This window comes from Strigops habroptila, chromosome 5 (assembly GCF_004027225.2).
Source record: "Strigops habroptila isolate Jane chromosome 5, bStrHab1.2.pri, whole genome shotgun sequence".
NCBI lineage: Eukaryota > Metazoa > Chordata > Aves > Psittaciformes > Psittacidae > Strigops > Strigops habroptila.
Genome location: NC_044281.2, coordinates 63,174,240 through 63,198,956, shown reverse-complemented (window position 1 = coordinate 63,198,956; position 24,717 = coordinate 63,174,240). Strand labels below are relative to the sequence as shown.

The window sequence follows — 24,717 nt, the reverse complement described above, 5'->3', positions numbered from 1 at the left end:
AATATGGGGAGGCCTGGCAGATTGACTATATCACACTCCCACCAACCCGCCAGGGCAAGCACTATGTGCTTACCATGGTGGAAGCAACCACTGGCTGGCTGGAAACATACGCTGTGTCCCATGCCACTGCCCGGAACACTATCCTGGGCCTTGAGAAACAAGTCTTGTGGCGACACGGCACCCCAGAGAGAATTGAGTCAGACAATGGGACTCATTTCCGGAACAACCTCATAGACACTTGGGCCAAAGAGCATGGCATTGAGTGGGTATACCACATCCCCTACCATGCACCAGCCTCTGGGAAAATCGAACGGTACAATGGGCTGTTAAAAACTACACTGAGAGCAATGGGTGGTGGGACTTTCAAACACTGGGATACACATTTACCAAAAGCCACCTGGTTGGTCAACAGTAGGGGATCTGCCAACAGGGCTGGCCCAGCCCAATCAGAACTTTTACGTACCGTAGAGGGGGATAAAGTTCCTGTGGTGCACATAAAGAATTTGTTGGGGAAGACAGTCTGGGTTATTCCTGCTTCAGGTAAAGGCAAACCCACTCCTGGGGATATACTTGGATATACTTGGTGGGTAATGCGGGAAGATGGGGAAGTCCGATGTGTACCTCAAGGGGATTTGATTTTGGGGGAAAACAGCCAATGAACTCAATTGTACGCTGTTGCCTGCTCTATAACACTTTTATAGCCCACCAGCTAGATATCTTCAGGTCACCAGCCATTGACCTTGACTTCCCTCCGATCATCACCTCAACAAAGAATGAATTTTGAGGAAACCAGACGAGCTCAGCAGTGACCAGATGAGTTTGGCGGTATCATCAGCAGGCAACAACCCAACACTACGTACCGCCCCTCCTGCCCTGAAAGACTATTACAAGAGATGGAGCCTGACATCATGGACTGGATGAGTTCAGCAATTTTACAGGGATTGGTCCATGGACTAGGGAATGATATCTTTCTCTGTGTGTGGGTGTGGGTGTATATATATGTGTATATATGGGACAGGGGTGATGGTGTGCTGAGAGATGTGGGATCTGAGCATGACGTGAATGGTATGGAATAAGGGGTGGATACTGTCCTGGGTTCAGCTATAGCAGTCATTTTTCTCCTGCTTAGTAGCTGGTGCAGTGCGTGTTTTTTAACTTTCAGCCTGGGAACAACGCTGATAACACCGATGTTTTTAGTAGTTGCTAAGTAATGTTTATTCCAACCAAGGACTTTCTCAGTCTCATGCTTTGCCAGGGAGGAGGGGAAGCCGGGAGGAAGCAGAGACAGGACACCTGACCCAAACTAGCCAAAGGGGTATTCCATACCACAGCACGTCATGCCCAGTATATAAACCGGGGGGAGTTACCCGGAAGGCCCAGATCACTGCTCGGGTCGGGCTGGGTATCGGTCGGCGGGTGGTGAGCAATTGTATCCTCTCCCCTTGTTATTTCACTAATCGTTATTATCATTGGTGGTAGCAGTAGTGGTTTTGTGTTATACCTTAGTTGCGGGACTGCTCCTATCTCAACCCGTGGGAGTTACATTCTTCCCATTCTCCTCCCCATCCCTCCGGGAGCGGGGGGAGGAGGAAGGGGGGGGGGGGCGGGAGTGAGCGAGCGGCTGTGTGGTTCTGAGTTACCGGCTGGGCTCAAACCACGACAAGAGGGAAGAAGAAAGAAGCTGTGTACTCAATTTTGCTGCATTCTATGACAATTGACCTTTTCCCAGGCCTCAGAAAAAGGAAGGATGGGCTTGATCCACCTTTGCTCCATAGGGTTACTTTGATTGCAAAAACACTGGTGCGTTTTGGCCTGTTTTCAGTGTATGTTTCATCGAGCACAGAAGGGATAGTGTTAGAGTCATCAAGTCATGTACTTGTAGGTTAGAAAGGATAACCAGCTAGGTCATCTGTGTAGATATAATGCAGCCTTCCTTGTATGTCTGCATTATAAGCTAGCCTCTAATTCCTACATTTTCCACAGGCGATTACCTCACTCACTGTGTAGGTTAGACCAAGCTTTGGGGTGTGTGGGGGCAGGGACATCACACTACTGTGTAACGAAGGAAGTGGTTTGCCATAGGAAGGCTTGCTCATTCAGCAACATGATTCGAAAGAAGAGTCATGGACAAAGCGGTGTCCTACAGGGAGAAGAAAGTTGATGCTATAGTTAAAGGAAGACTGGTAAAAGATTCTTTCTAATGATGCTGGCAAGACTCTAGCGCCAAGATTTTGGCATATGGCAGTTCTTCATATTCCTCAATCTCTGACTGTCCAGTGCAGCACACACAGGGCTTCACTCCTGCAGGGCTAACCAGTCCGAGTGCAGTAGAAATCAGGGAACAATCTTAGCTCTGTCTGTCATGGGTGTGTTTGGTGGTATGAACACAAGGGCCTTCATGGCTATAATGTCCTTCGTGTTCTTCCTGGCTCTGCCCTGACCCAGTTTATAGTGTTCAGGAAGTTGCCCTGCCTAAGTGGCTACTCAGCCCTTCTGTGTGTAAGATAAGATACTCAATTTCTTTACCAGGTCAAGGAGGGGCAGGGCAGAAAGGAAATAAAGTTATCAGTTTAGCTCCTTCAAATTCTCATAAAATGTTTAGGAGCTTGATTTCTCACACTTTCTCCATTTCCACTAGGGACACAAATGGCACTTAAATTTATTACACTATGGCCTCAGCCTTCTTATATTACAAATACCCACTTCTACCATGCAGGGTAATTGTGAAAGTAAATCCTGAAGTATGTCTCATATACTCATATTCCAGAGAACATTGGGACAAGGCCAGGAAAGAAGGCAGTGGAGGAGAAGAATGAAAGAATATGCTGACCAGCTGTGTCAGATCTTCATCCTCACCCATTCCATGCATTTTGCCTGCCTTGCTCACTATGAAAAAGAACAAGTCAGAGATTAGGAAACTAAAGATTGCACCATAACATATGTTCACAACAGAGCTTGGTAAAAGCACCACTATCAACCTGGGAATTCCTACCTTCACTTTGAAAACTAAATAGCTTTTCAGGAGGCATGAATACATTTTCATGAAGGAAAGGAGGAAGATTGTAATGGAGATATTAACATACTTCTATGTTAGGAAGAACAAAGATACTGCAATAAAATCACTTAACATCTGTTTGAAACCCCAGTATTTTCTGATCTCATCATATTAAAATTAGAATGTTAATTTTATTAAGCTTGTTCTTCGGCATAATCAAGGCAGTTTTATTTGCTAGCTATTATTTATGAAATGCAATGTATTATGCCATTCTGTATCTAAAATAATATTTAAAATACAAAAACTTTCTTAGGACAAATACTGCAAAATCTCGTTGTCCATGTGTCTGTCAGTATCTCTCACAGTTTTGGAGTCTGTTCTCCAAAATTTCAATCAGACTTGACTACAGGGTCAGTCCAATAACTCCTTTGTGATTCAGTCCCCAACCAGAGGCTTCCAGTTTCTCTGATTCTTTCATGCTCTGAAGGGTAATTTTCTCTCCATCGAAAAGGCTGAAAAATCAAGAGTTCTTGGCTATTTCTTTCTACCCATCCACAGACCAGCAGCAGACTCTTCCCCAGTCATCACCAACTAGGAGCTTGGAGGAATTTCTTGAGAAAGAAAGAAAGAAAAGAGAAAAAGGTTTAAGAACAATACACAAATGGGATCGAGGCTTTCTCCTGCATGTGTAGCAATTAGGAGGATTCAACATTCAGGGGAGTAAGTGATGTTTAATGTTAAATTTGAAGAGTAATGATACAGAGTAGAAAAAGACTGTAAGTAGACAAAGTGTTTCAAAGATTGAATTTAGAAGTGCATCCAAATTCCCTGGAGTTCAGTGGGTTAGTTGTGGACAATCTAGCCAGATCAGAAGCTCTTACCCTTCTCTGAGACTCTATGAATGTTAAATAATCTGCTGGCCAGATTCAGAATTCAGACTCGTTACCACATAATATCATGGCAGCACCCCCTGAAATCTCTGCTGCATGCAGTGCCACCAACAGTAACGAAACTAACCCACCGCCAAGTTTCCCACTTTCAATGCATATAAACATCACGCTCACTAGGTGCTCTAAAGCTGAGAATGAAGAATATAGGAATAATTTTAGCAACTATCAAAATGCCAACACTTGTGGAGAGAAAGACAGCAACTGTTTTACAGTACATCATAACATCTTGAAGTAGGAGATAACAAAAAATATTACAGCTAGATGAAACTGCAGGAGGGGGATTGAGTAAACTAAAATACTGCTGGCTGTGCAAACTGTCCTTTGGCCAAAAAGTTCCTGTTTACATTTCAAGGAGATGATAGTATCTTCAGCAACTCCTAGGGTAGTGTTTCTTCTATGGTGCAGAGACAGTGTAGCAGCTACAGATCTTTACAAGTATTCTGGCTGAAACCTAATACTTCTCTCCTGGGTTGCTCCTATCTGACCAGCTCCCAGAATAACTGTTTGGCCAAAAGTGATTCGACGGAGATTTAAAAAAAATCAAGCAAACCAAAACAAACAACAACAAATAACCCTACAACAACAAACCCCCAAACACAAACCCCCACCAGTAGTAGAAACTCCAGAATAAAATCAAAACCCATGACGATCTAGGGCAGAGCAGTGGAGCCTCCAAGGCCAACACCGTGCCCTCTGCTGGACCCCAGCTGGAATGCAAAGGGAAGGACAGTACCTGGATACAGCCAGCGCGGTCACTGCTGGGCTGGTCTTACTTGGTTTTCCAATCAAGGCAAGGCTGGGATTCAGTTCCCGACAGAGAACAAGATGTTTTCCACACTTGTTACCTGTTGTGTGGTTTAAAAATAAATATTTAGAAAGCGTCTGGGGGCAGCATGGATGGGATTGTTATTATTTACGGTCAGCAAGTTGTTAAGTTGAGAACAAATATATTTAATCTCAGCCTGTGCTGTTGCAAAATAGGCCCATCCCAATTTAATTTGTGGCTATGATAGTTACATGTGCTGACGTGCGGCTGTATCAATTGTGTACTAAATTGGATTTGTGTATTATTGCTTTCTAAATTGCATGCCTAGTTCAGCAAAATTGTTCATCAGTTTTCACTGGCTCTATGCTTAATAAGATGCCCCACAATACCTTGCTGCAGGATATAATACAGCCCATAATTGCCTAGTAAAAAGAAATTACATAAAGTCCTGGTATTATCAACTTATCTAAATCTGCTCATAACAGAACCAATAATTAAATGCTGAGAACATTTCACATACACACACACATACATACACACACACCCCTAACATAACTCAATCACATAGTTACTTTGGTCTTTTTAATGACTGTGGTTTGTATTAATTTTATTTTCTTTAATGCATAGAATGAAATCTGGGAATATTTGGCCATTTAAAATAATTTTGAAGTCATCTGAATAGTTAAAGGGAGCATGTCACTGCTTTGATTACACCTCTCCACTCTAATAAAGAATGCTGTTGCTGTATACATGTATTCATGTACAAACAGATGTGTGTGCCTACACATCACCAGATGCCTGTGCTCAGTACATGTCTTCTATGGTCCTTTCTGAAAAAGGCACAAACAGGAGTATTCCACTGTGCTCCCATGGGCAGCTTTTAAGCCCACATTTAGAAAACTGTTTAAGGTATAAATTTTTAAAATAGCTAAAATCTCAGTTTGTCCAAAGACACGCCTAAGCAGTTGTACCTGAGTACATAGGACATGGAAACATCTGCCACAGCAAGTTATGGACAAGAACTTAGGAAATTCTTATAATAAAAGGGATGTTCCTACATGTAAAAAGAACCTGCAAAATGACTATAGAATACTACAAGGATTTTGGAAGGAATGTTAAGTCTTTTGCTTTGATTTACAGCAATGTCTGAGTAGAGACCACAATGAAACCAAACATGTATCTACTGCAGCCAGACTAGCTCACATCTGGCATCTCTGGTGTCCTTGCACCTTCCCTAGAAGCATCTGGCTCTAGCTACTCTGAGACATGACAAAAGGTAGGATGGGCATCTGGTCTGGCATTTCCAATATGCCTCTGTATGTATAAATATTTTCACATAGCGATCTAAGTAACGTAGATGCCAAGTTCCATGAACAGCACTTCTGAAGATCTCAGTGGTAATGCCCAATTACTGTATAATATCTTTTTATGCAGATGTTACATCTATATCTCTATATTTATGCAAATCGTATGCCTAAAATTGAAGTAATAGAGATTGTCTGTAATGAGGATTACAGCAAATAAGTGGTGTAAATTATACATGATAACACCACAATTCCTTTCTCTTCTAAAATGTGATGTGAAGAGAAGCAAGCTGTGCTATTTAGGATGTGCCTTTAAAGCTCCCAGGCAGGTTTCAGCTCCTCTATTTGTTAGAACAGAGAAGCGAGCTCAAGTTATTTTTAATACCAGTCAGCACGGCAGCATCATCATCTTATTAACTTCAGCTCTGTGAGAACTCCAGGGTATCAGCTTCAGCTTGGCATGGCCTTGAATAAACAGCTCTATGCTAACAGAAACCAGGCTCAGCTGCTGCTGGCCTCTCACCAGTTTGAAGGGTTTCTGACCTCATTTAAGGTGGCAAAGACAACAAAATTCCATGTTCCATCCCAAGGCAGGGTCTGTCACTGTCCTCTCTAACATTATTCCAGGACACGCTAGTACAGGGCATCAGCAGAGGTGCCAAGGGAATGGGCTTTCTGGAGCCATAATAATTGATTAGTTTCATAGGTTTATGCAGAAAGGTGGTCTGTTAAGCTCAACAGAAACCATGACAGAGCCTACGAGCAAGCTTTTAGCTTCATCCAGGCAAGATGTGCCCATGAGACTGGTGGCTCAGGGGTGTTCTGTCTTTAAGGTAGGGCAGTGGCTACCCACTACTTCTGCTCTGCTTCCAGCAACATTGCACCAGTAATCTGCACCATCTCCCCTTCGCACTATTGCACTCACACACCCTCTTCTTCCTCCCAACCAAACAAGGTCTGCAGCACATAGTCACACTGCAGTTCACAGTCGACGCTGTGTTCATACCTGTATTGCGAGGCTCTTCCATTGTGCTTTTCTGTGGTCCCAGTCCAGCAGCTTGGTCTGGGTTATTGGTGTATTCAGTCTTCCACAGCTGTGCCAGCAAGCAGGTAAAAGTGGAAAAACATGGATTATAACAATGCAACAAGAGAGAGAAGCAGCTGCCTGCTTCCCAGCAAAGGGTTGAAAATGGACTTCTAACATCAGAATTGGATTTCTCAGTCATCAATCCCTCTGCAATTGTGTTGCAGGATGTCACCCTGGAGAAATGTATGCAGGGAACTGGTGTAGCCCAGGAAGCTCTCCCACCAGACTGGAGGCAGAAACAGCAGTGAATCCTGCTCCTGAGAAAGTATGACTTTGTAAACTGAGCTGTGAGCCAACTCTAAGAAACTAGGCTCAAACATATTTCCAATGGATGTCATAATTTTTTCTTTCAAAACCACAACAGAATGAAAAGCACATTTTCAAAACTCTTCCTGAATGGCAAAGACTCCTCCGTTCAGGAGGATAGAAGTCAATAGGAAGCAAACATTTCACTCTGATTCTCAGCTTCTGCCCTGTGCTGCCCTGTTAAGAAAGTGACATGGACTTTTAGTAGCTGTGTACTTCCATTTAGGGTGCAAAATCCTGCCTCTGTTCTACAATGCATCAGGATTCCCTTTCCTCTCTCCCATCCACCTACCCTCACTACTCCATCTGTGCTTCCTGTGAAGATGATGCTCTGTATGTCCCAGTCCATCACTTCAGCAAAGCAGCAGCAAACAATATGGTATTTGGGGCTGCATGTGGTATTAATGCTTGCGAGAAGCTGGCCATTGACTGTCCACAGATATAGGTAAGATCCAGCACAAGAGAGAATATCACCCTGTAACAAAGCAAAAGGCAATGTTTCAAAGTCCTACACTCACCCATGTCACAACTCTTAAATGCTGATTATAAATTAGTGTTGCTCTGACTTAAATTCTGACCTTTGTTTTGCTTCTGGGCAGATGATGTAAACCAGAGAAATAAAAATGTCTTTTTTTTTTTTTCTTCATGAAAAATGTTGACATTTTTGTATTGTAGAAATCCAAAACAACTTTCTCAGATTCGGGAAAATAATGCAGAAACTTTTTTACATTTTTAAATGAAAACATTTATTTAAATCTTCCCTTTCTATTTTCCAGAAAATCCAGGCTTTTAGTAAAAAAAGACACAGACTGACCTAGCTACTGACAAGGACTGTGCACAGGCAATGGGCCAGGACAAGTGCTCTTAAATTTTACAAATAAGCATTCTCTTAAGCAAGGACATGGTGTTCACCTGCTTAGCTGCGAAGCCTTTGGTGATTTCACAATCCTCCTCTGCCCCTCACAGGGAGCTTAATGTCATCGCATTTTTAGACTGTTTTGCATTTGACCAATGACCAGCTCAGCATTCAGTGATCTGCATTTCTGATGCAGAAAACATCCTTTGCAACTGAATATCTCCTCTCCTCTCCCTTCCATACAGGTGCAGTCTTACTACAGAACACATGTAAGGAGCAAATACAAAGGTAATCCCTCAGGGGCAAGAAACATGAGACAATGATGCAATTTTAAATGGTTTTATCAAAAGTGCATTTTGATCAAGTTACTAATTGAAATTCCACCTAACCTTTCCATCCTTGATGCATGCTAAGAGCCAGCTAAATAGAACACCATCAGCAAAGTCATCTGATTCTGCCAAAGGCCGCTGTGCCCTTAAATTAGCAGCATGCATCTGGTTTAGATCAACTAACACCATACTTCACCCCTGTCTGATTTGGGACAAGGGCTCTTCATACTGCAGGGCAGAATTCTAATATAAAACAAGGATAGTACATTTGAAACAGAGTTGCCAATAGGTAAAGAGATTAAATTTCAGCTACCTTATCTGCATGTGAGTACATGATGTCCAGGCATTTGGTAATGATCTGCAATGTTTTTCAGGTCTAGACCAGGGATTTAAAACTAACTGAAATCATTAGTTACAGCAAGCTTTTACAATCTGCCTTAGCTTATAAATTTTTTGGGACAGCCTTTTTATTTTGTATCTACGTGATACAAACACCATGAGATTTGGATCTATAAATGTAGCTTCTAGATGCTCGAACATAAAAGTCAACAATCACATAAAAGATTTAGAGTTCTTGTTTCACAGAAGTGTATGTGGTTCAGAGATTTGTTTCCTTCAAAATTTTGCTTCAAATTGCTCTGAGTTTTCCAGGAAAAAAGTTTGTTACCGAACATGTAATTTTGTGTCAATCAAAATACTTACTTTAGCACAATCGAAACATTTTAAAAATAAAAATTTAAACAAAAACCCATTTCAGAATTAAGCATTCTGTTCTGCTAATGTCACAAAGAAATTCTTCATCCACAACATATGGACCCCTTCATATTTTTTCCCTTGAGGTTTCAGTCATACTTTCCTAAGGTTTTTCCTCTTTTAAATGAACCTTTCAGCAGACTAGTGTCCAATCAGTTTAACCATTTACACTCCAACAAGCTGGAGAACTATGCTTGGATCAATTACCAGACTGTTCCTGGCACAGATGATCCCTGTTTCGGACAGCTCCAGAAGAGGAGCTACAAACTAAAAAGGCTACTGTCAAGGGTGGGCTGGTACATAGAAAGGAGAGCACTCCACCCTTTTTGGGTCTCAAGTCCATGCTCTGTGCCAGCCCACCTCCTCATTTTTGAATGCTTGGCTGCTTCAGCTGACTTCACAAGGCACCACCAGGGTATTTTGAAGTGGCCTGCTGCACTGGACATTTTACACTAACCAGGACTCCTGGGGGTGGAAGCTGAGCTGGCACTGCACAGATTACTTAATCCTCTCCCCTCCAATTATTAACTATCAGACTGCATGATTAGTAAAGCTCTGATAGGAGATGACTGTTTGGCACAGATTAAATGAAGAATGTCTGCCTGGTTTCTTACTGCTATGAACTCAATTTTGCCTCTCTTGGTACAAGCTCAACTACTGGATCCAACCTCTAATTGTCCGAGCAGCTGGAACCCTGCTCTAGTATATTAAGAGAGACAGAAAATAAAAATGTGCAAGCAACATTTCTGGGAGGTAGATGGTTGGAAAAAAATGCATTCAGAGTGTTTACAGCAAAATACAATACAGAATAATTTCCTATCAACATGCATGCAATTCTGGCAAGGCACAGACCACAACAGACTTATACCCACTGCTATCAAGTACTCCCCCTGCACCTGAGAGTAAAAGGGAAAGCAAAAAGCCAACATTGTCACCGCAAAGGTGTAAGGTAGTTGTTAGCTGAGGCGGCAGACTGAGGTCTAACACGTCTCAACTGACATGGCTCTGCTGCATGAATGTCAGGAGAAATTAATGAAATAATGGAGGCAATAAGGTTATGGGTGAGCCAGATCCAGGATCTACTAGGGTAATGCTTCATGCTCTGTAAACTAAAAGTTGTTTAATCCTACTATCTATCCATCCAAAGATGCTTCTACTTAGCTACTCAGTCTAAGATGTTGCTTTTAGTGCTTGCCTCTCATCATTAAGAACACTATTAGCAATCTCTGTAGAAAGAAAAAAAATCAATGTATCAGACTCTCAGGATGTTTTTATGTTGGGAAGAGCACCCATTAAATTATCATGAAATGTTCATGGATGCATCAGAAGAAAGATGATAAATGAAGATCTTACTGTCAAATTGTTGATGGCAACAGAACAGAGGCTTGCCCTGTGGGCAGGAAGCTGGTTTATGTACATCAGCTGGTTCAGGTCCCAAATGATGCAGGTTCTGTCATCAGATCCACTCACAAAGATGCTGTAGGTCACAGATGCAGCAAGGCAGGTCACTGCCTGAGTGTGCCCATACAAAGCCTGGTGGGGGAAAAAGCAACCAATAAACCACAGCAGAGGCTGACTGATTTACTAGGGAACCACCGCCCTACTGTCATTTGCTTAGTAAGAGCAAGCCACTTAGTCATTCTTTGGAGATCTGGAAAGGGTATGAGTGGAAATACTGATGCCCTTAACTTGTGGTTGAAAAAAGTTGAGGTTCCAAGAGATTGTATGACTTGCACAGTAACTCAGGGCCCTTGGCATACATTTGAGACTGCAACAGTGCTTTGCCCTCAGCAACAACACATCATTTTTCACTTAAGTCCATGCAGTTTTAAGTAAAATTTATGCTTGGAAATTACTATTTCTCAACATTTAAAAAACATTTTGAAATAAAACACTAGGATGTATTTCAGTGACCTTCTCAGTCTTATCTTTGTTTTTTCTGAACACGTACTAATATTTTTCCAATTTTAGTTAAGAATAAAAACAGCATTTGGGGAGAATTCTTCCATTAAAGCCATACAGGAATTCTTTTTTCTTTCATCATTACACAACATTCTCTTTTTGTTTGTTGTTTTATAGGTTCCAGAGACATAAGAAATGATCAGTTTAGCCTTATTAAAACAGTTTCATAAAGACAGACTACACTTAAAGAAATTTAATAGCAGAGATAGAAGTCATGGATTGAAGTATACTGATGACAATTAACACAGCATTCTCAAGTGACAGCAGTATACATTTCTGCTGCATAACCACCAATGACAGTAAAGCCTGTAGGGCAACAGAGAAAAAGTCCTTCACGGCTCTCCTAAAAGGCTTTTCAGGGCTCAGTTTTTAGCTGCCTTACTGTGAAAAATCAGACTCACTAGTTTTAGTGTTAGTTTTAACAGTAAATGTATATTCCCTGCTGTCTTTCTCTACATGACATAATTAGCACATCTTCAGAGTCTATCTCAGTTCAGCAAGGAGCAGGAGAGCCACATGTCCCAGATGGTTTTCGCAAACACATCTCATACTCTTTTCCAGCGTGTGACTGCAAGACTGAGCTCCTGCTGGCTAACATGTGCTGCCACTTGCCAAGGTTACTAGGACAACAGCATTCAAACAGTCCACTGGTGCAGAAGCTGAGCTGCAGCAGGCTATGCACTACTGAAGGTGACCTGCAACTGCGACGGATGAATTTCAGCTTGTGATTTATTCCATTTGCAAGAAATGTTGACTAAAAATCCTGGCACAAAATAGAATCTTTGGATTGCCTGTAGAACAGTCTCTTTACAAAGGACTGGGCATAACCCAGTGCCTGTGCTCAAGAACTGCACAAGATCTCTGCAAAAAGAGCTGGGACAAGGCAGGTTCAAGGGCTTCAAATTTCCTTTCCTTCCTCCAAAGCATGAAAGAAAACATACCCACTGTGACAGCATCCAACCTGCCAAGTCAAGCCAAGCTAAGCTCCTGGACAAATTCTAATTAAGCTCCTTTTTTTTCCCTTTTTTTTTTTAAGCCAGTAAGATCCTATCTGGCAGTGAAGTCCTTTAAATACAAGCTGAGTGTAGAAGAGAGTGCTAGGTCTGAGCCCAATTATAATCTCAGCTCAATCCACCAGTGCCTCAATGCATATTCATGCAAAAATTACTGCAGGTTTTTAGCTGTTTACCATTTTCTCATTATTGCTCTGCAGAGAGTGACAGGTTTTCCCTTAATGGGAAATATTCTGCAGCATATCTGCAGAAAGAACTGTGAGGCCCATCTCCAGAGTTAATTCACAAATAGCAAAAGACAGAAAAATTCCAGGTTCACTGCAGGAATGCTTAGTCCATGAAAACTTTTAAACCAAGTTTGACCATCCAACTTAACTGGCTGACTTGGATGCAGACACTTCACAGCTACGTTCAAAATGTCCCTGAGAGGTCTGTGTGGCAGACAGCACATCTCGCCCAGATGCTGCTCCCAGTCTAGTGTTTCATTTGGCTCAGAAACTCTGGGGTCTGGGTTGCACATATTGCTCTGCTCATGAACACTGAGGGGACTGGTAAATCGCATGGATCAATACTGAGGCTATTATGCTCAATCTTTAGTATTCCACAAAACCGTGTAAGCAGCCCCTGCTAGAAAGGGGGGGGGAAGTCTTTTTTTTCTGCTGAAATATAGTTTCTGTACTTTACTACATTTCATACCAGAATGTGCCAGTCCCATGAGACAGCTGGTAAGTGAATACCATCCACTTTATAGCACATCAGCTTTACTTAAGCAAAACTCACTCTCTCAGGAAAGATGATACAATTTTTTTGTTCAGCAGAAAAAGCAGCCACCACAAAACAGTGAATTACATGAAAGCAGCAAGTAATTCACTGGAAGGCATATAGAACCATAGTTCAAATTTACATCCATGCTAGATGGTCATCAAAAAAGCCTCTGCTAGTAAAGAGAATGAAAGATACAGTATTTGTCATTGAATGATCTCATGCCACTTTGTGGACTTCGGTTAATACTAGATTAATCACAGCGGAACATGTAAGCAAAGCTGATTTTAGATTGTTAAAGAGAAAGGCATTATACTGGAGATAAAATACAGCCTCTTCAAACAGTTGCCTGAAACTAAACTGACCCCCTGACTGGTATCATCTTGATGTTGATGAAGATTACTGCCTATGCTTTTCTCTACTGCTATTTCTTCCATTGCCATGTCCACGTCCTGCTTTGGAATAATAATCAATCAGCTGGTTAAAAGGTCATCACCGAAGATCTTGTCTCATATCTCTGGCTTCTTCTCAAGCAGGAAACATCATAAACCTCAGAAGAGAGACTGCTGTAAACACAATTCCGCCCCCCTCCTAATTTCAACATACAAGAATTTCAGATAAATGAAGACCTAAATGCTTCTCTGGCATCTCAACAGACATTGAAGTCTTCACACCATTTAATGACAAATAAAACATGTTTTGGCTCAGGTTACAGAAAGCACTGAAATATCATCTGAATATCCCTCCAGAGCAAATGAACAGAAGAAGCTTCTAACACTGGGAGAACTTGCTGATCAGTGAACCTTTTATTAGTTCACCTAAAAGTAGCAAAGTGTTTTCTGTCTCTTGATTTCTTAGGGAAAAAGGGCCTCGTGTTGCCTGTCAGCTATAATAGAGGTGTACTCTAGCTTTACTTGTAAAGCTGAGTACCCACCGTAGCTGCACCACACAAACCTTGCACAAGAATTTGCTTTTGTAAATGAAATAACATTTATACAGCTGTTTGATGACTATAGGTGAGCTTTAAATCAACAACTAAAGGACATTGGACAATGAGGACACAAACTATATCATTCTTATTGGATGCATCCCTACCTCATGAAGTGACAGATAAACTTTTTATGTTCTGAATCCAGTTTGAGGGAAAAGAATCAAGAACTTTGCCTAGCTGAGCTTCCATCTTCATCAGCTAAATTCACAGGGTGTTTTGGACATCCTGTGCATTGCTGTAGCAGGCCAGAAAGAACTATCAGCATTTCCAGGTGATACTGGTTTTTAAAAGTAATTCAAGGGTTTGCTGCACTTCAAGTGAGGAGAGCATATGCCTTAACATCACTGTTTCTGTGGTCGTAATAAACTTTGGAAATGCTACCAAAGGCAGGATAAAAAACAACCAACCAAAACCCAAGCAGAGTCCACAAGTATAAATGGTGGGAATAAGGCATATTATCAGCTCCTGTCCTGGTAACAGGCTGTCACATGATACTGCTGAGTAGCTTATTTTCTGCTTTCTTGATTCAACCAAAGGTATTTCCTCTGCCAGTCATCTAAGAGAAAGAAGCGAATCTTTTGGCTTTCATTGAGTTTCTATAGCAAAAGAACCACAGTACTGACCTGTCTCAGGTTCAGATATTTCACTTTGTCCTTGACCAAGGAAAATTCCCAGACACACACAACTGAGCTTGTTCCAGATGTGATTATTGTAGTTGCTGAAGGACACACAGCGCAGAGGCACTTTCCCCAGTCTGCCATGCATTCAAAGGTAGTCATGTTCTGTATGAGAAAGCAGCTTTAAGACCAATGATCATCTGGTGATATCATGCATTTATCAATACCAAAGGGTAGATTCAATTTTCAGAACTGAGCCTCCATTTCTTCAAATCCAGGAAAGAAAAGCTCATCTTAACCAGTCTCTGCTCGCAGCACAGGTGCATAACAGGTACAGGTACAGCCCGTGGCTGCATGCAGCTGTGCCATCCTCCATGGGCCAAACAGGAAGGCTGGGCAAAAGTCAGTGTCTTATGTCTTAGGGCACCTGAGTCCCATCTCTCTTGTGCCACAGACTTCCTCCACAACATCAGGCAAGCTCATTCTGCCACCATATAGTGACAGAATGCAAACATTCAGTGCAGATTAAAGAGAACGCTCAGGTTGTGATGGCCGCTGCTAACAGAGCTAGTGCCTGGCTCTGCAACCCTCCTCTTACTTACTTGGATTGAAAAGCCAAAAGCCAAAGCATTAAATTCCATTCTGTGCCAACGGTTCCATTAGCAGCACCCAAAACAGCCTAAACCAAGGTCAGGTCTATTACACATTGCCACAATTATAGCACAAACATCCTTCTGCTCATATTCTTCATTAGCTCTGTCCCACAAAATGGGCACAACACTATGGTGCTAATGATTCTGGTGGGGCTGGATGGCACAGCTACAAAAATCACACCGCAGACAGAACACACCTTTACCTCCTTACAATGAAGATAAAAATTTCTTTTAAGCTTAAGTTCAGAGGCACGGTTGATACAAAGAGAACTCAAGCTGGACTCTCAACTACTTCTCACAGTGACTGTGTAATCACACTCGCTATGCTCAGTGTCACTAGGCTCAAAGACACCCTGACATTTGAAAAGCCAAAACAAATAATTTATATCTACAGCAGCACCATGAATTGCTAAGCGCTGAGTGTAGAAATCAGTGGAGAAAGCTCTCAATAATTTTACTCAGGGAGCAGAAGGTAAAATACATCTCATGGCTTTTTCACTTCCATTGGCTGTGGTTGTGTCTAAAAACATAATGGTGTGGCTTCCACAAATGCCCAAGTCAGTATCTTGCTGAATGACATAATCTGCTATTGTGGTACCCAAGCTAACTCCAATGTCTTCGCGTGTCATAACATTGTCCCAAACACATCTAAAAATCAGTGTGTTGATTTTTAACAGTAAAGAAGTAAGAGTAGTAACTTTCTAGAATAGAAGACATTATTATTTTGAATGAATGCACTGGGCTAAGCTTAGGAGCCAGAGGGGAATTGACAGATGGTCCTATTTTAATTTCAGCAGAAAGTTCTGCACAATGAAATTTCTAATCAGTGGCCAGGAGACCTTGTATTGTCCTTACGACCTATGAAATGGGGTTTCTCCTTCCAGAGACTCTGTTGCTGGACAACACAGTCTCTGGAAGGAAAACTAGAGGTAATTTAGAGAGGAAATGCCACATTTTTGAGCAGTGTAGAATGACTTTGTTGGGATATCCACCTTGAGAAGCTTGACTGTGAGAAGTCCTGTACAACATCCCCTGAAACCAGCTCCCAGTAGCGTCTGAAATGGGCGCCTAAACCATCCAAAGACCACAACATATCATTAATTTATTTTTCTTCATAGAATTTTTCTTATTTACCTTCTCAGACCCATAGTTGCCAAAGCAGCAGGTGAAGTCCTCAAATCCCCAGCAGAATGTTTTGCTCCAAAGAGGAGGAATCAAAACTTTATTTTTTTCGACAGCCAGAATGCCTTTCTCAGTATGAACAATGTGCCCAATAGCTCCCTTGGGACAGTCTGACAAGACAGAGAACGTATTTAATCCTGTTGGGTTTAGAGCAATTAAGTTAACTTTCCTCCTTGCACAGCTTGTGTGGTGAGGCTGGCAAGTCCCACAGCTGGGGTCAGTGCTGTGGCCAGGCCCACAGACAGAAATGCGCTCTACAGCTGAGATTCCAGGCAGAATAGTGGAAACACTCCTCTCCAATGGACCACATCAATCCATGCAGGGGGAGTGATGTGCTCCAAAGGAGGACGTGATAATGACACTGTTTAACAGCAATGTCATTAAGCTTCTCTTCATTACCTTATGCCATGCACTACAGAGGATGCTGGGCATGTCACTCACAGCCTCTGCAGTACAGCCCCTCTGTCCCCACAAAGATGTGTGATGTAAAGAACACCACTGTGGGACGAAAAAGTGGACACTGAAACTTTTCAGGCTTCTTCATTGTAAAAGAAGTACCAGACTAAGAAAAAGATGAAGAAAAAGAAAAGATTTGAAGATCAAGAACTTGGGAAAGACAGACAATATCTACTTCACTGTTGAATATAAAAAGAGAGAATGTGAATGGAAAACAGTGAGATTTATGTTTCAATTTAACATACTCAGAATGTAGAAGAGAGAAAAGATTTAGGTGTCTTATTAAAAAGAAAAATAAATCTGTGCTAAACTCTACAACAGAAGTTTCAATATTTCTCCTGTGTATTTGAGTGTTTTCAATGCCCACCCACAATACACAAATAACAATTGGCAGAAGAGATCTTGATTGTACCCACTCATACAAAGCTGTGTGACTATTTTTGTGCTCTTGAAAAGCCAGATTCACCCCATCCAAGAATTCTGTACTTATTAGCTCAGAAAACGGAGCACAGCCCCCACAGCACCTTTTATTGTAACTGGTGAGAGCTTCAGATTTTGCAGGCTGCTCATAAAAGGAGGAAGAATTCCACTTGAGTGAAGGGACAACACAGTCTCTCTTCCTGACAAACTTTTCCCTTGGGCATTCCTGGATGGATGTGGTTTTGTGAAGAGCTAGAACAAATGAATGACATTGAAAAATGAATCTCTTTTGAGAAATGATCATGCAGGAGAGACATCTGTTTAAATCCTTAATCATAGACTCTGGACATGAACCTCCTCATTACAATAAAATCTTAACCTTATTACATTTTCATCAGATTATATCCCTCCCTCACAAATTATATCCCTCCCTCACAGCAATCTGGGAGAAAAGATAAAAGTATAGGTGAGACTTTGAACTGCTTTTATTTGGCTGTACCCGTTCCCAGACTAGGGTTTACTCATGTGACTGTACTAAAGGAGAAGAACCCAGATTTGATGCCACAGCTCTATGGCATACAATAGGAACAGCATGATTAGAAAGTGGAATCACACTCTGTGTGTGGGTGCATACTGATGTGGTACACAGTCTGGAGACATCTTTAGCCCATCTTTCAGCAGATTTAAATCAGAAAATGTCTCTGACAAGCTTTTATTGTTGATTTCCAGTTGAAATACTGTAAGATCAAAATAAAATATGCCCCCTACTCTTATGATAAAGTGGTACCTGCTTTGGTATTTGTCCAAAGTTGCTAATAAAACCCAGGATGGTGCTCTTTATCAGAGGATCTTTAATGTTATTGAGGTCTGTCTTGTCTCTATAGAAGTAAGGATGATAGGTGTTAACTGCCTCCACTGCAGCTGAGCCATGTTGCTTGTGGCCAAAAATCAGATCTATCCAGCGATGGAGGTGTGCACTGACATAGTCACTTTCCAGTGCCTGAAACCAAAGGAAAATTATTTAATCCAGTAGAGTGTATCAGTTACAAATGCATTTTCACTTTCTAATCCTTTCTGGAGACTTAGATTCTTGGCAAGAAATCTTCACACTTTCAGTTCCTCCAATACTACCATTCGCAGCACATCCTCACAGAATTTGACTTCTTGAAGTGATGAAAAGTGAATCCCCACAGGAAAAGAAAGGACATATTGTGCAGCATTCTTGACTTAACAGACAGCAGGAGCAGTATTCTCAGAGACAACACAGACAGGTTCCACAAAGCAAAGTGCAAGCACTCCACAGATCTTTGCACATCCTCCAACTTCCAGCACACATTAAAGCCTGTGCTATCATGTCTTCCCCAATACTGCTGTTACAACCAAGATGGTCTAAATGAGCAAAAAATTTGTTAGCATTTGGTACCACCACTTGGCTCTACAGACAACCACAGGTGAATTTCTATTTGTAGAATAAGTAAAGTTAAGACACGCTGAATAGCAGAGACTTTATTTGAGAAGATACGCAAACATAGATTGGAAAGTGAAATGACTAGAAGAGGGGCTTTAAGTTGGGTCTGAAGGGTACATCAGAAGAGGCTGCACGCCATGAACCAGCAAAGAGAATGCAGAGCTTGTAGTGAAATGGCAAGGGGTGTTGCAAGCCAAGACAGCAGAGCTGGGGTGCAGCAAGGCAGTTGTATGACTGTTTCAGATTTGATCAAATCAGAAGTTTCAAGATTGTCTGGGTTTGATCAACATTTTGCTACCCTTGGATGGCTCAATCACAGACAGTCGCAGCATCAGATTTCCTTATCCTGGAATACCTTGGTGTCTGATCTTTTTTCCCAAAGTAAGAAATGGTTAACTTTGATTAGATTTGCCACCCACAGTGGCAGGTGTGTGGATTAATGGGACCAGAAGAAACAACTGCTACTGAAGAAAACTGGTAGACATGCTATATGGTAATACATCCACCCCAGTGTGGGCTCCCTAGAAAGCTCAATGTAATCAAGCAGAAAACTTGTGCTTGGAAGACCCAGACAACAAGTTCATAAGCAGTGGACACAAGTTTGAGTTGAACCTTTGCCCACCTCCAGGTTAGCCAGCCTTACCCACGAGGCTTCACTAAATGGTACTGCCATCACCTGATTCACCAAAATTTTGTGCATTCCCAAATGGCTCTGCCCAATGATTCAAGCAGCAGTGTTAAGCATTATTAAAAACACTTTCCTATCTCCGAATCATTTGACTGTGCAATACTCCCCAATGCTCAGTTAAAGGTCTCCCAAGCAGACCATCCCACCCAAAGCACAGCAGAAATGAGCAAGCTAATGGGATCCAGAACAATGGCTCATTTCACAGAGCAGACAGTTAGCCCAGTGCAGCTGGTTTAAATGACCCTGCCCACAGCTATAACAATCACACAGCAGCTCAGAGAACAAGCACAGCATACAATCTGTACCCTGCAAACAACAGGAAAGCACTTATGAACAGACTCAGAACTCATCCTTATTAATAAAAGCAGTTAGTCTATGAATTACAAACTGTAAATTTTGCCTGGCATCACTGTCAGAGCAAAACAAAGCAACCAACAGGCTGCAACTGTGCAGCCTCTCAGTATTTCACTGAGCACTATGACAAGCTCAGCCAGGGAGGCAGAACTTGTGGTCTAAGGAGGAAGTAAATAAATTCTTTAGTAGATTAGATTCCTAACTTATTAAATGTGAAACAGGGAGCTACTCAGAGTTGTATGTCAAGAACAATTCTTCTGACCTGGACCTGTTTAATGCACCAAACTTTCTGTGAAGCCTCCTAAAAATGATCGTGATACCAGTAACAAGTACATTCCCATCTGGTGGATTATTTCAGAGGAGACAGAAACCCTCATGTTTCAGAATTCAAGAACTCTAACTCCTCATTTCATTCAAGGCTTAGGTGAACTTTCCCAGACAGGCTAATCAACTTTCTTTCCACAGCAAGATTTCTTGCACCCTCCTGTGTAACACCTAGTACTAGCCATGGTTGAAGAGAGAATATTGGACTGACTATACATAAGGTGTGATCAGGTCCGGCAAATCATTAAGAACGTGAATCTATAAACATGATCTTTCATGTGCTAAACTGCTCCTATTTGAGATTTAAATTAATTTGTAAAAGTTGTGCGGCTTTATCAGCTGTGCTAATGTTATCAAATAGTGCAGCTCAGTGGAAGCAGGTCTGTAGAACAGAACAGATGGTAGAGAGGGCCCAGTATCCCCATTACATGCACTGTGGGAGCTTTACTTGAAACTAGATCTAGTCTGCTCTAACAGGCTGACTGCCACCAGCATCTGGAGTGCACAACTGGAGCGCAGCCTTTGGTTTCGTTTCATCCAAACCAAATCTAGTTCACACAATCTGAGATTGCTTTACAATGAGAGCAAACCCATGTTATACGGGGATGATTGATAGGTTCGTTTCCAAACTGCACCCTTACTGCAAGGCAAAAGCAGATGTTCTTCATTGTATCTAAGTGCCTTCAGAGCGCTCACCATTACACGAGCAGTAAGGAGCACAGCTCTGTACTTTACATTCCAAACAAGCTACAATATAAGAGACAGCATTCCTCCTTATGTTTTTCTTTTAGACAACAACAGCTTGAAATTGCAGCAGCTTTCAGGCATCCATGCATTTCTGTCTGCAGCACCTCTGTTAAGGAAGGACAGTGTTGTCTTTCCCATATTTGGGAAACTGAAGAACAGAGACTAAGCATCTTGGAGAGCATGAGAGAGAGGAGAGAAAGGAACCAGAGAGCCCTCACACCTCCATGCCTTTGCTGGAGCCACTGGGGAACACCAGGGAACTGTTGCATATTTGACCTCAGTGGCCAAAATCTATTTGCAGTGGGTAGCATTTGCTTCCTGCAAGGGAAGGGATTGGGCACTCCCTAGGCTCAACTCTTCATTTGAGCAAGGACTGTACTTTGAGCAGCAAGCCTGCAGTGCCCATAACACTTACACAAGGGTCTCCTTCCTCATAGTACATGTGTCATCATGTGGTTACAGGCACTGACAAAAACTCATGTTTCTCTTCCCTTCCACTATCCAGCAGTGTGACTAGAGCTCTGAGCCTCTGAATCACACTCTCTAGGCAGCTTCAGAGATGTCTGACTTGGTAACACATATTACTGTGTATGTACAGGAACTTAAGCAGTCTGAACATGGCTCTTAATCTTTCTGCGTCTCCATTCTTTACAAAAACATTTTCTCCTTATCCGCTCAAGCTAATAGGTGGTGGAAAGGCAGGGGTCCGGGTCTGTCTGAAAAATGAGAACTAGGTTCTGGGGGAAATTCAGACACTGAATAGTATTGTCTTTCCAAATCAGAACAAAAAGCCCAACTCTCGAGTTTTCTCATGTATTAAAATTTGCTCCCCTCCGCCAGTTCTAAATCTGATAAAATTTTATTTTACTAATAATGAGGCTAAATACCATACAATATTAATTACAACAGCTACATTATAAAATACACTATTTCAGTTCAACCTGTAATCTAATATAAACATTGCAATGAAAAGATAATTTTGAATTTTTTTGATAACAAAGAAAGTTGAAAGGATTTATTGAGACATTTTCTTGTTACTACTGACACACCCTCATTTCCCCTGGCTAGCTTTCTGGTGAAAAGCTCTTCCACACACTTTTTTCCCCAGGCAGGTCTTCTCACGGTGTGCTTGTCAGCCCAGTAATATGGGGCTGTGATCTGAGTTACACATGTAACTGCTACACGAATAGAAGGTAAAACAAACGACAAGAAGATTAATGTAGCTTCTGCAAAGGGACTGATTAGTTACTGAATATGCTGTAAATTCAATGTGCTGGCTTGGCTTAGGTTACTAAACTGTGTGGCAGCACACCACAGTCAAGCCACTAGGCACGGAGATACTTGAGACCTGCTAATAATAGTAAGCAGCTATTCTCCATACCACATAACTTGGAATATCATTAATTCACAAGCTTTCATGTATTAGAGGCAGGATTCTGGGGAAAAAAGTGGTAGATGTCAACTTTCAATCACATTTTCAAATGACTGAAAACAATGTTTTTAGTAAATACTTGCAAAAGTTATCCATTTCAAAATAAGTAAAGTAGCAAGATATAGAAATTTAACTTATTTTAAATATATTTTAGCATTATTGTTCTGACATGGATATGAAGTGTTCAGGTCATGAATTCACAGTAGAGACTAACAGGAACCTTTTAATCAATTAAGCCAAAAAAAGAAATATCTCACTATACACTCGACTGTCCTTAAAAAGAAATGAAGGTAGGACTACTACACAAAAATGTGGCAAGCACAGGCTTAGATCATATCCATGTTCACTTAGATCAGAGGTCAGAGAGAATTTAAAACATCATTTGGAGAGGTCAACTGAGGAAAGGCTTATTTGGAAATACTAAAATAGAGAAGATGGTTGTATCCACAGGTTTGGATAAAATCACCTACAATCATAGAGAGTGAAAGCTGAACCCCCAAGGGCAGGACCTGCATAGCATAGAAGAGGTGAGAAGAACCCACTGAGGCAGGAACTGAAGGTACACATGACAAACCAGGATGATGCAATGCCTTGAAAATCGTGGGCTATTTGTTTAGTTCCACCAACGCTAACACATAATCATCACATTTTTTGTACACACCAACAATCTGCATGCACTCGCAAATACAGATGGACTCATTTTGCCAGAGGAAATCTGACAAGATAATACAGGGGCACAGTAGTACATCCCCTTCTCTTTTTAGCAGTAACAAAAAGATCTGCACCAAGATAGTTCGCTGCAGTCTGTGGTCAATGCACCAGCTTACATACAGAATTGCATTTGCCCTCGCTACTACATAGCAGGTGACATCATACAAAAGTTAGGACTTTCTAGCTATTAATAGATAGCACTAATTGCAGTAAGTCTCAGGACCTTAAAGCTATTTGCTTTCAAATTGCCAAGGCTGACTCCATTAAAGGCAGGAAGTCACATTAGATTTTCCCTCCAAAACCAAAAAAAAAATAACTGTAGTCCTGGCATGACTCAGATGGAATTAGATAGCTTAAATAAAAACAGAGCTGGTTAGCAACAACATGGAACTGTATGCATATAAATGCTACATGTATGCATTATGTTCTGTTCACATCCACTTATGGGCTGAAATAGACCCATACCACAGACCTAGATATAAACCTCACCTGGTGTGGAAAGTTGGCCTTGTTTCAGGGTGAATTGTTAGGCAGACAAGTAGATTTGCAAAGTTAAGAACCCACACAAACGTCGCAAAGGCAGGATGCATTTGTATCTAACATTTTGATATGTGACTCTGGCCTTCAGAATTTCATTTTTATTGGGACCCAGTTCAGCGTTTTGTCACAAATCATGATGTTCACTGACCTGTCTGTGCAGGAGAATGAATTTATGGGGGTCCCCATCTGCCCAAGGAGGAAGCTGCACATCTCCCAGCACTGTTCCATCCTGCATGCAGCCTGCAGGAATCATAAAGGGAGAATTAAAAACAAGAATCATACATGTTGCAGCTTTTCTAAAACGCTGAAGTCAAAGGAAAATGAGGCGATTTTCCCACATGAAGTTTCAGGTTCTACATCAAATATAGTGCCATAGAACGCTGCAGAAACAATTTCTCTTGGGACTTCTGATCCAGTAATAAAGCACTGAGAAGACGTTCTAGTAACTGTCACTAATACAGTAAAAATAAGCATGTTCTCCACACAAACCATTTTAGCACAGACTGCAAACTCAGACACAACAAACCTGTTGGCACAACTTCGTTTTTATAGATAATCCTGTGGGCCTAACTGCCAGATAATCCTACTAAATCTGCCACTCAGAGGGATTATGTTCTCAAGTCTTTTGCAATATGACTCCTTTCAGAAGGCGAGCATATGTTCTTAAACCAGAGCACAGTGTTGCGCAACTTGATGAATTAAAATCTAAGTTGAGGCTCAGGTCTGTTACTGCAAGTTTCCTTACGGTGTAGCAATGAACAGATTCAGGTTCTTGGCTTTGCCTGTTGTAAAATCTTCCTCTATTGTCCTCTATTGTCAAGATTCTCATGTCTTTTTCAGGTCCCTTAATTCCACCCGAATCGGTCTCTGGAACTTGATTTCAGCCAGTCTCCGTTTCTTGGCCTCCTCTCAGAATAAAGCTACTCCAATGCTTTCTTATCTTTTAACAATCATTTTTTCCATTCTGCTCTTGTCTTAGCACATCTCATTTCACTGAGTTCTTAAACAAAATTATATGTATACCTCAATACCATGAGTTAAGTTGCCTTTC

General features: G+C 41.5%; 1 protein-coding gene across 1 annotated transcript in view; it reads right to left on the bottom strand.

Moving 5' to 3' along the window:
• Positions 1-3,166: 3,166 nt before the first annotated feature.
• WDFY4 (WDFY family member 4) overlaps positions 3,167-24,717 on the bottom strand; it is a 137,979-nt gene continuing 116,428 nt past the window's right edge. Inside the window, exons 53-62 of the mRNA XM_030488245.1 lie at positions 23,815-23,906; positions 18,190-18,402; positions 17,507-17,654; positions 16,479-16,636; positions 14,698-14,856; positions 10,700-10,879; positions 7,701-7,883; positions 7,022-7,109; positions 4,679-4,790; positions 3,167-3,606 (exon numbers count right to left, since the gene is read on the bottom strand). Of these exons, the coding sequence (XP_030344105.1) occupies positions 3,540-3,606; positions 4,679-4,790; positions 7,022-7,109; positions 7,701-7,883; positions 10,700-10,879; positions 14,698-14,856; positions 16,479-16,636; positions 17,507-17,654; positions 18,190-18,402; positions 23,815-23,906 (1,400 nt within the window). The 3' untranslated portion in view covers positions 3,167-3,539. The remainder of the gene's footprint in view (positions 3,607-4,678; positions 4,791-7,021; positions 7,110-7,700; positions 7,884-10,699; positions 10,880-14,697; positions 14,857-16,478; positions 16,637-17,506; positions 17,655-18,189; positions 18,403-23,814; positions 23,907-24,717) is intronic.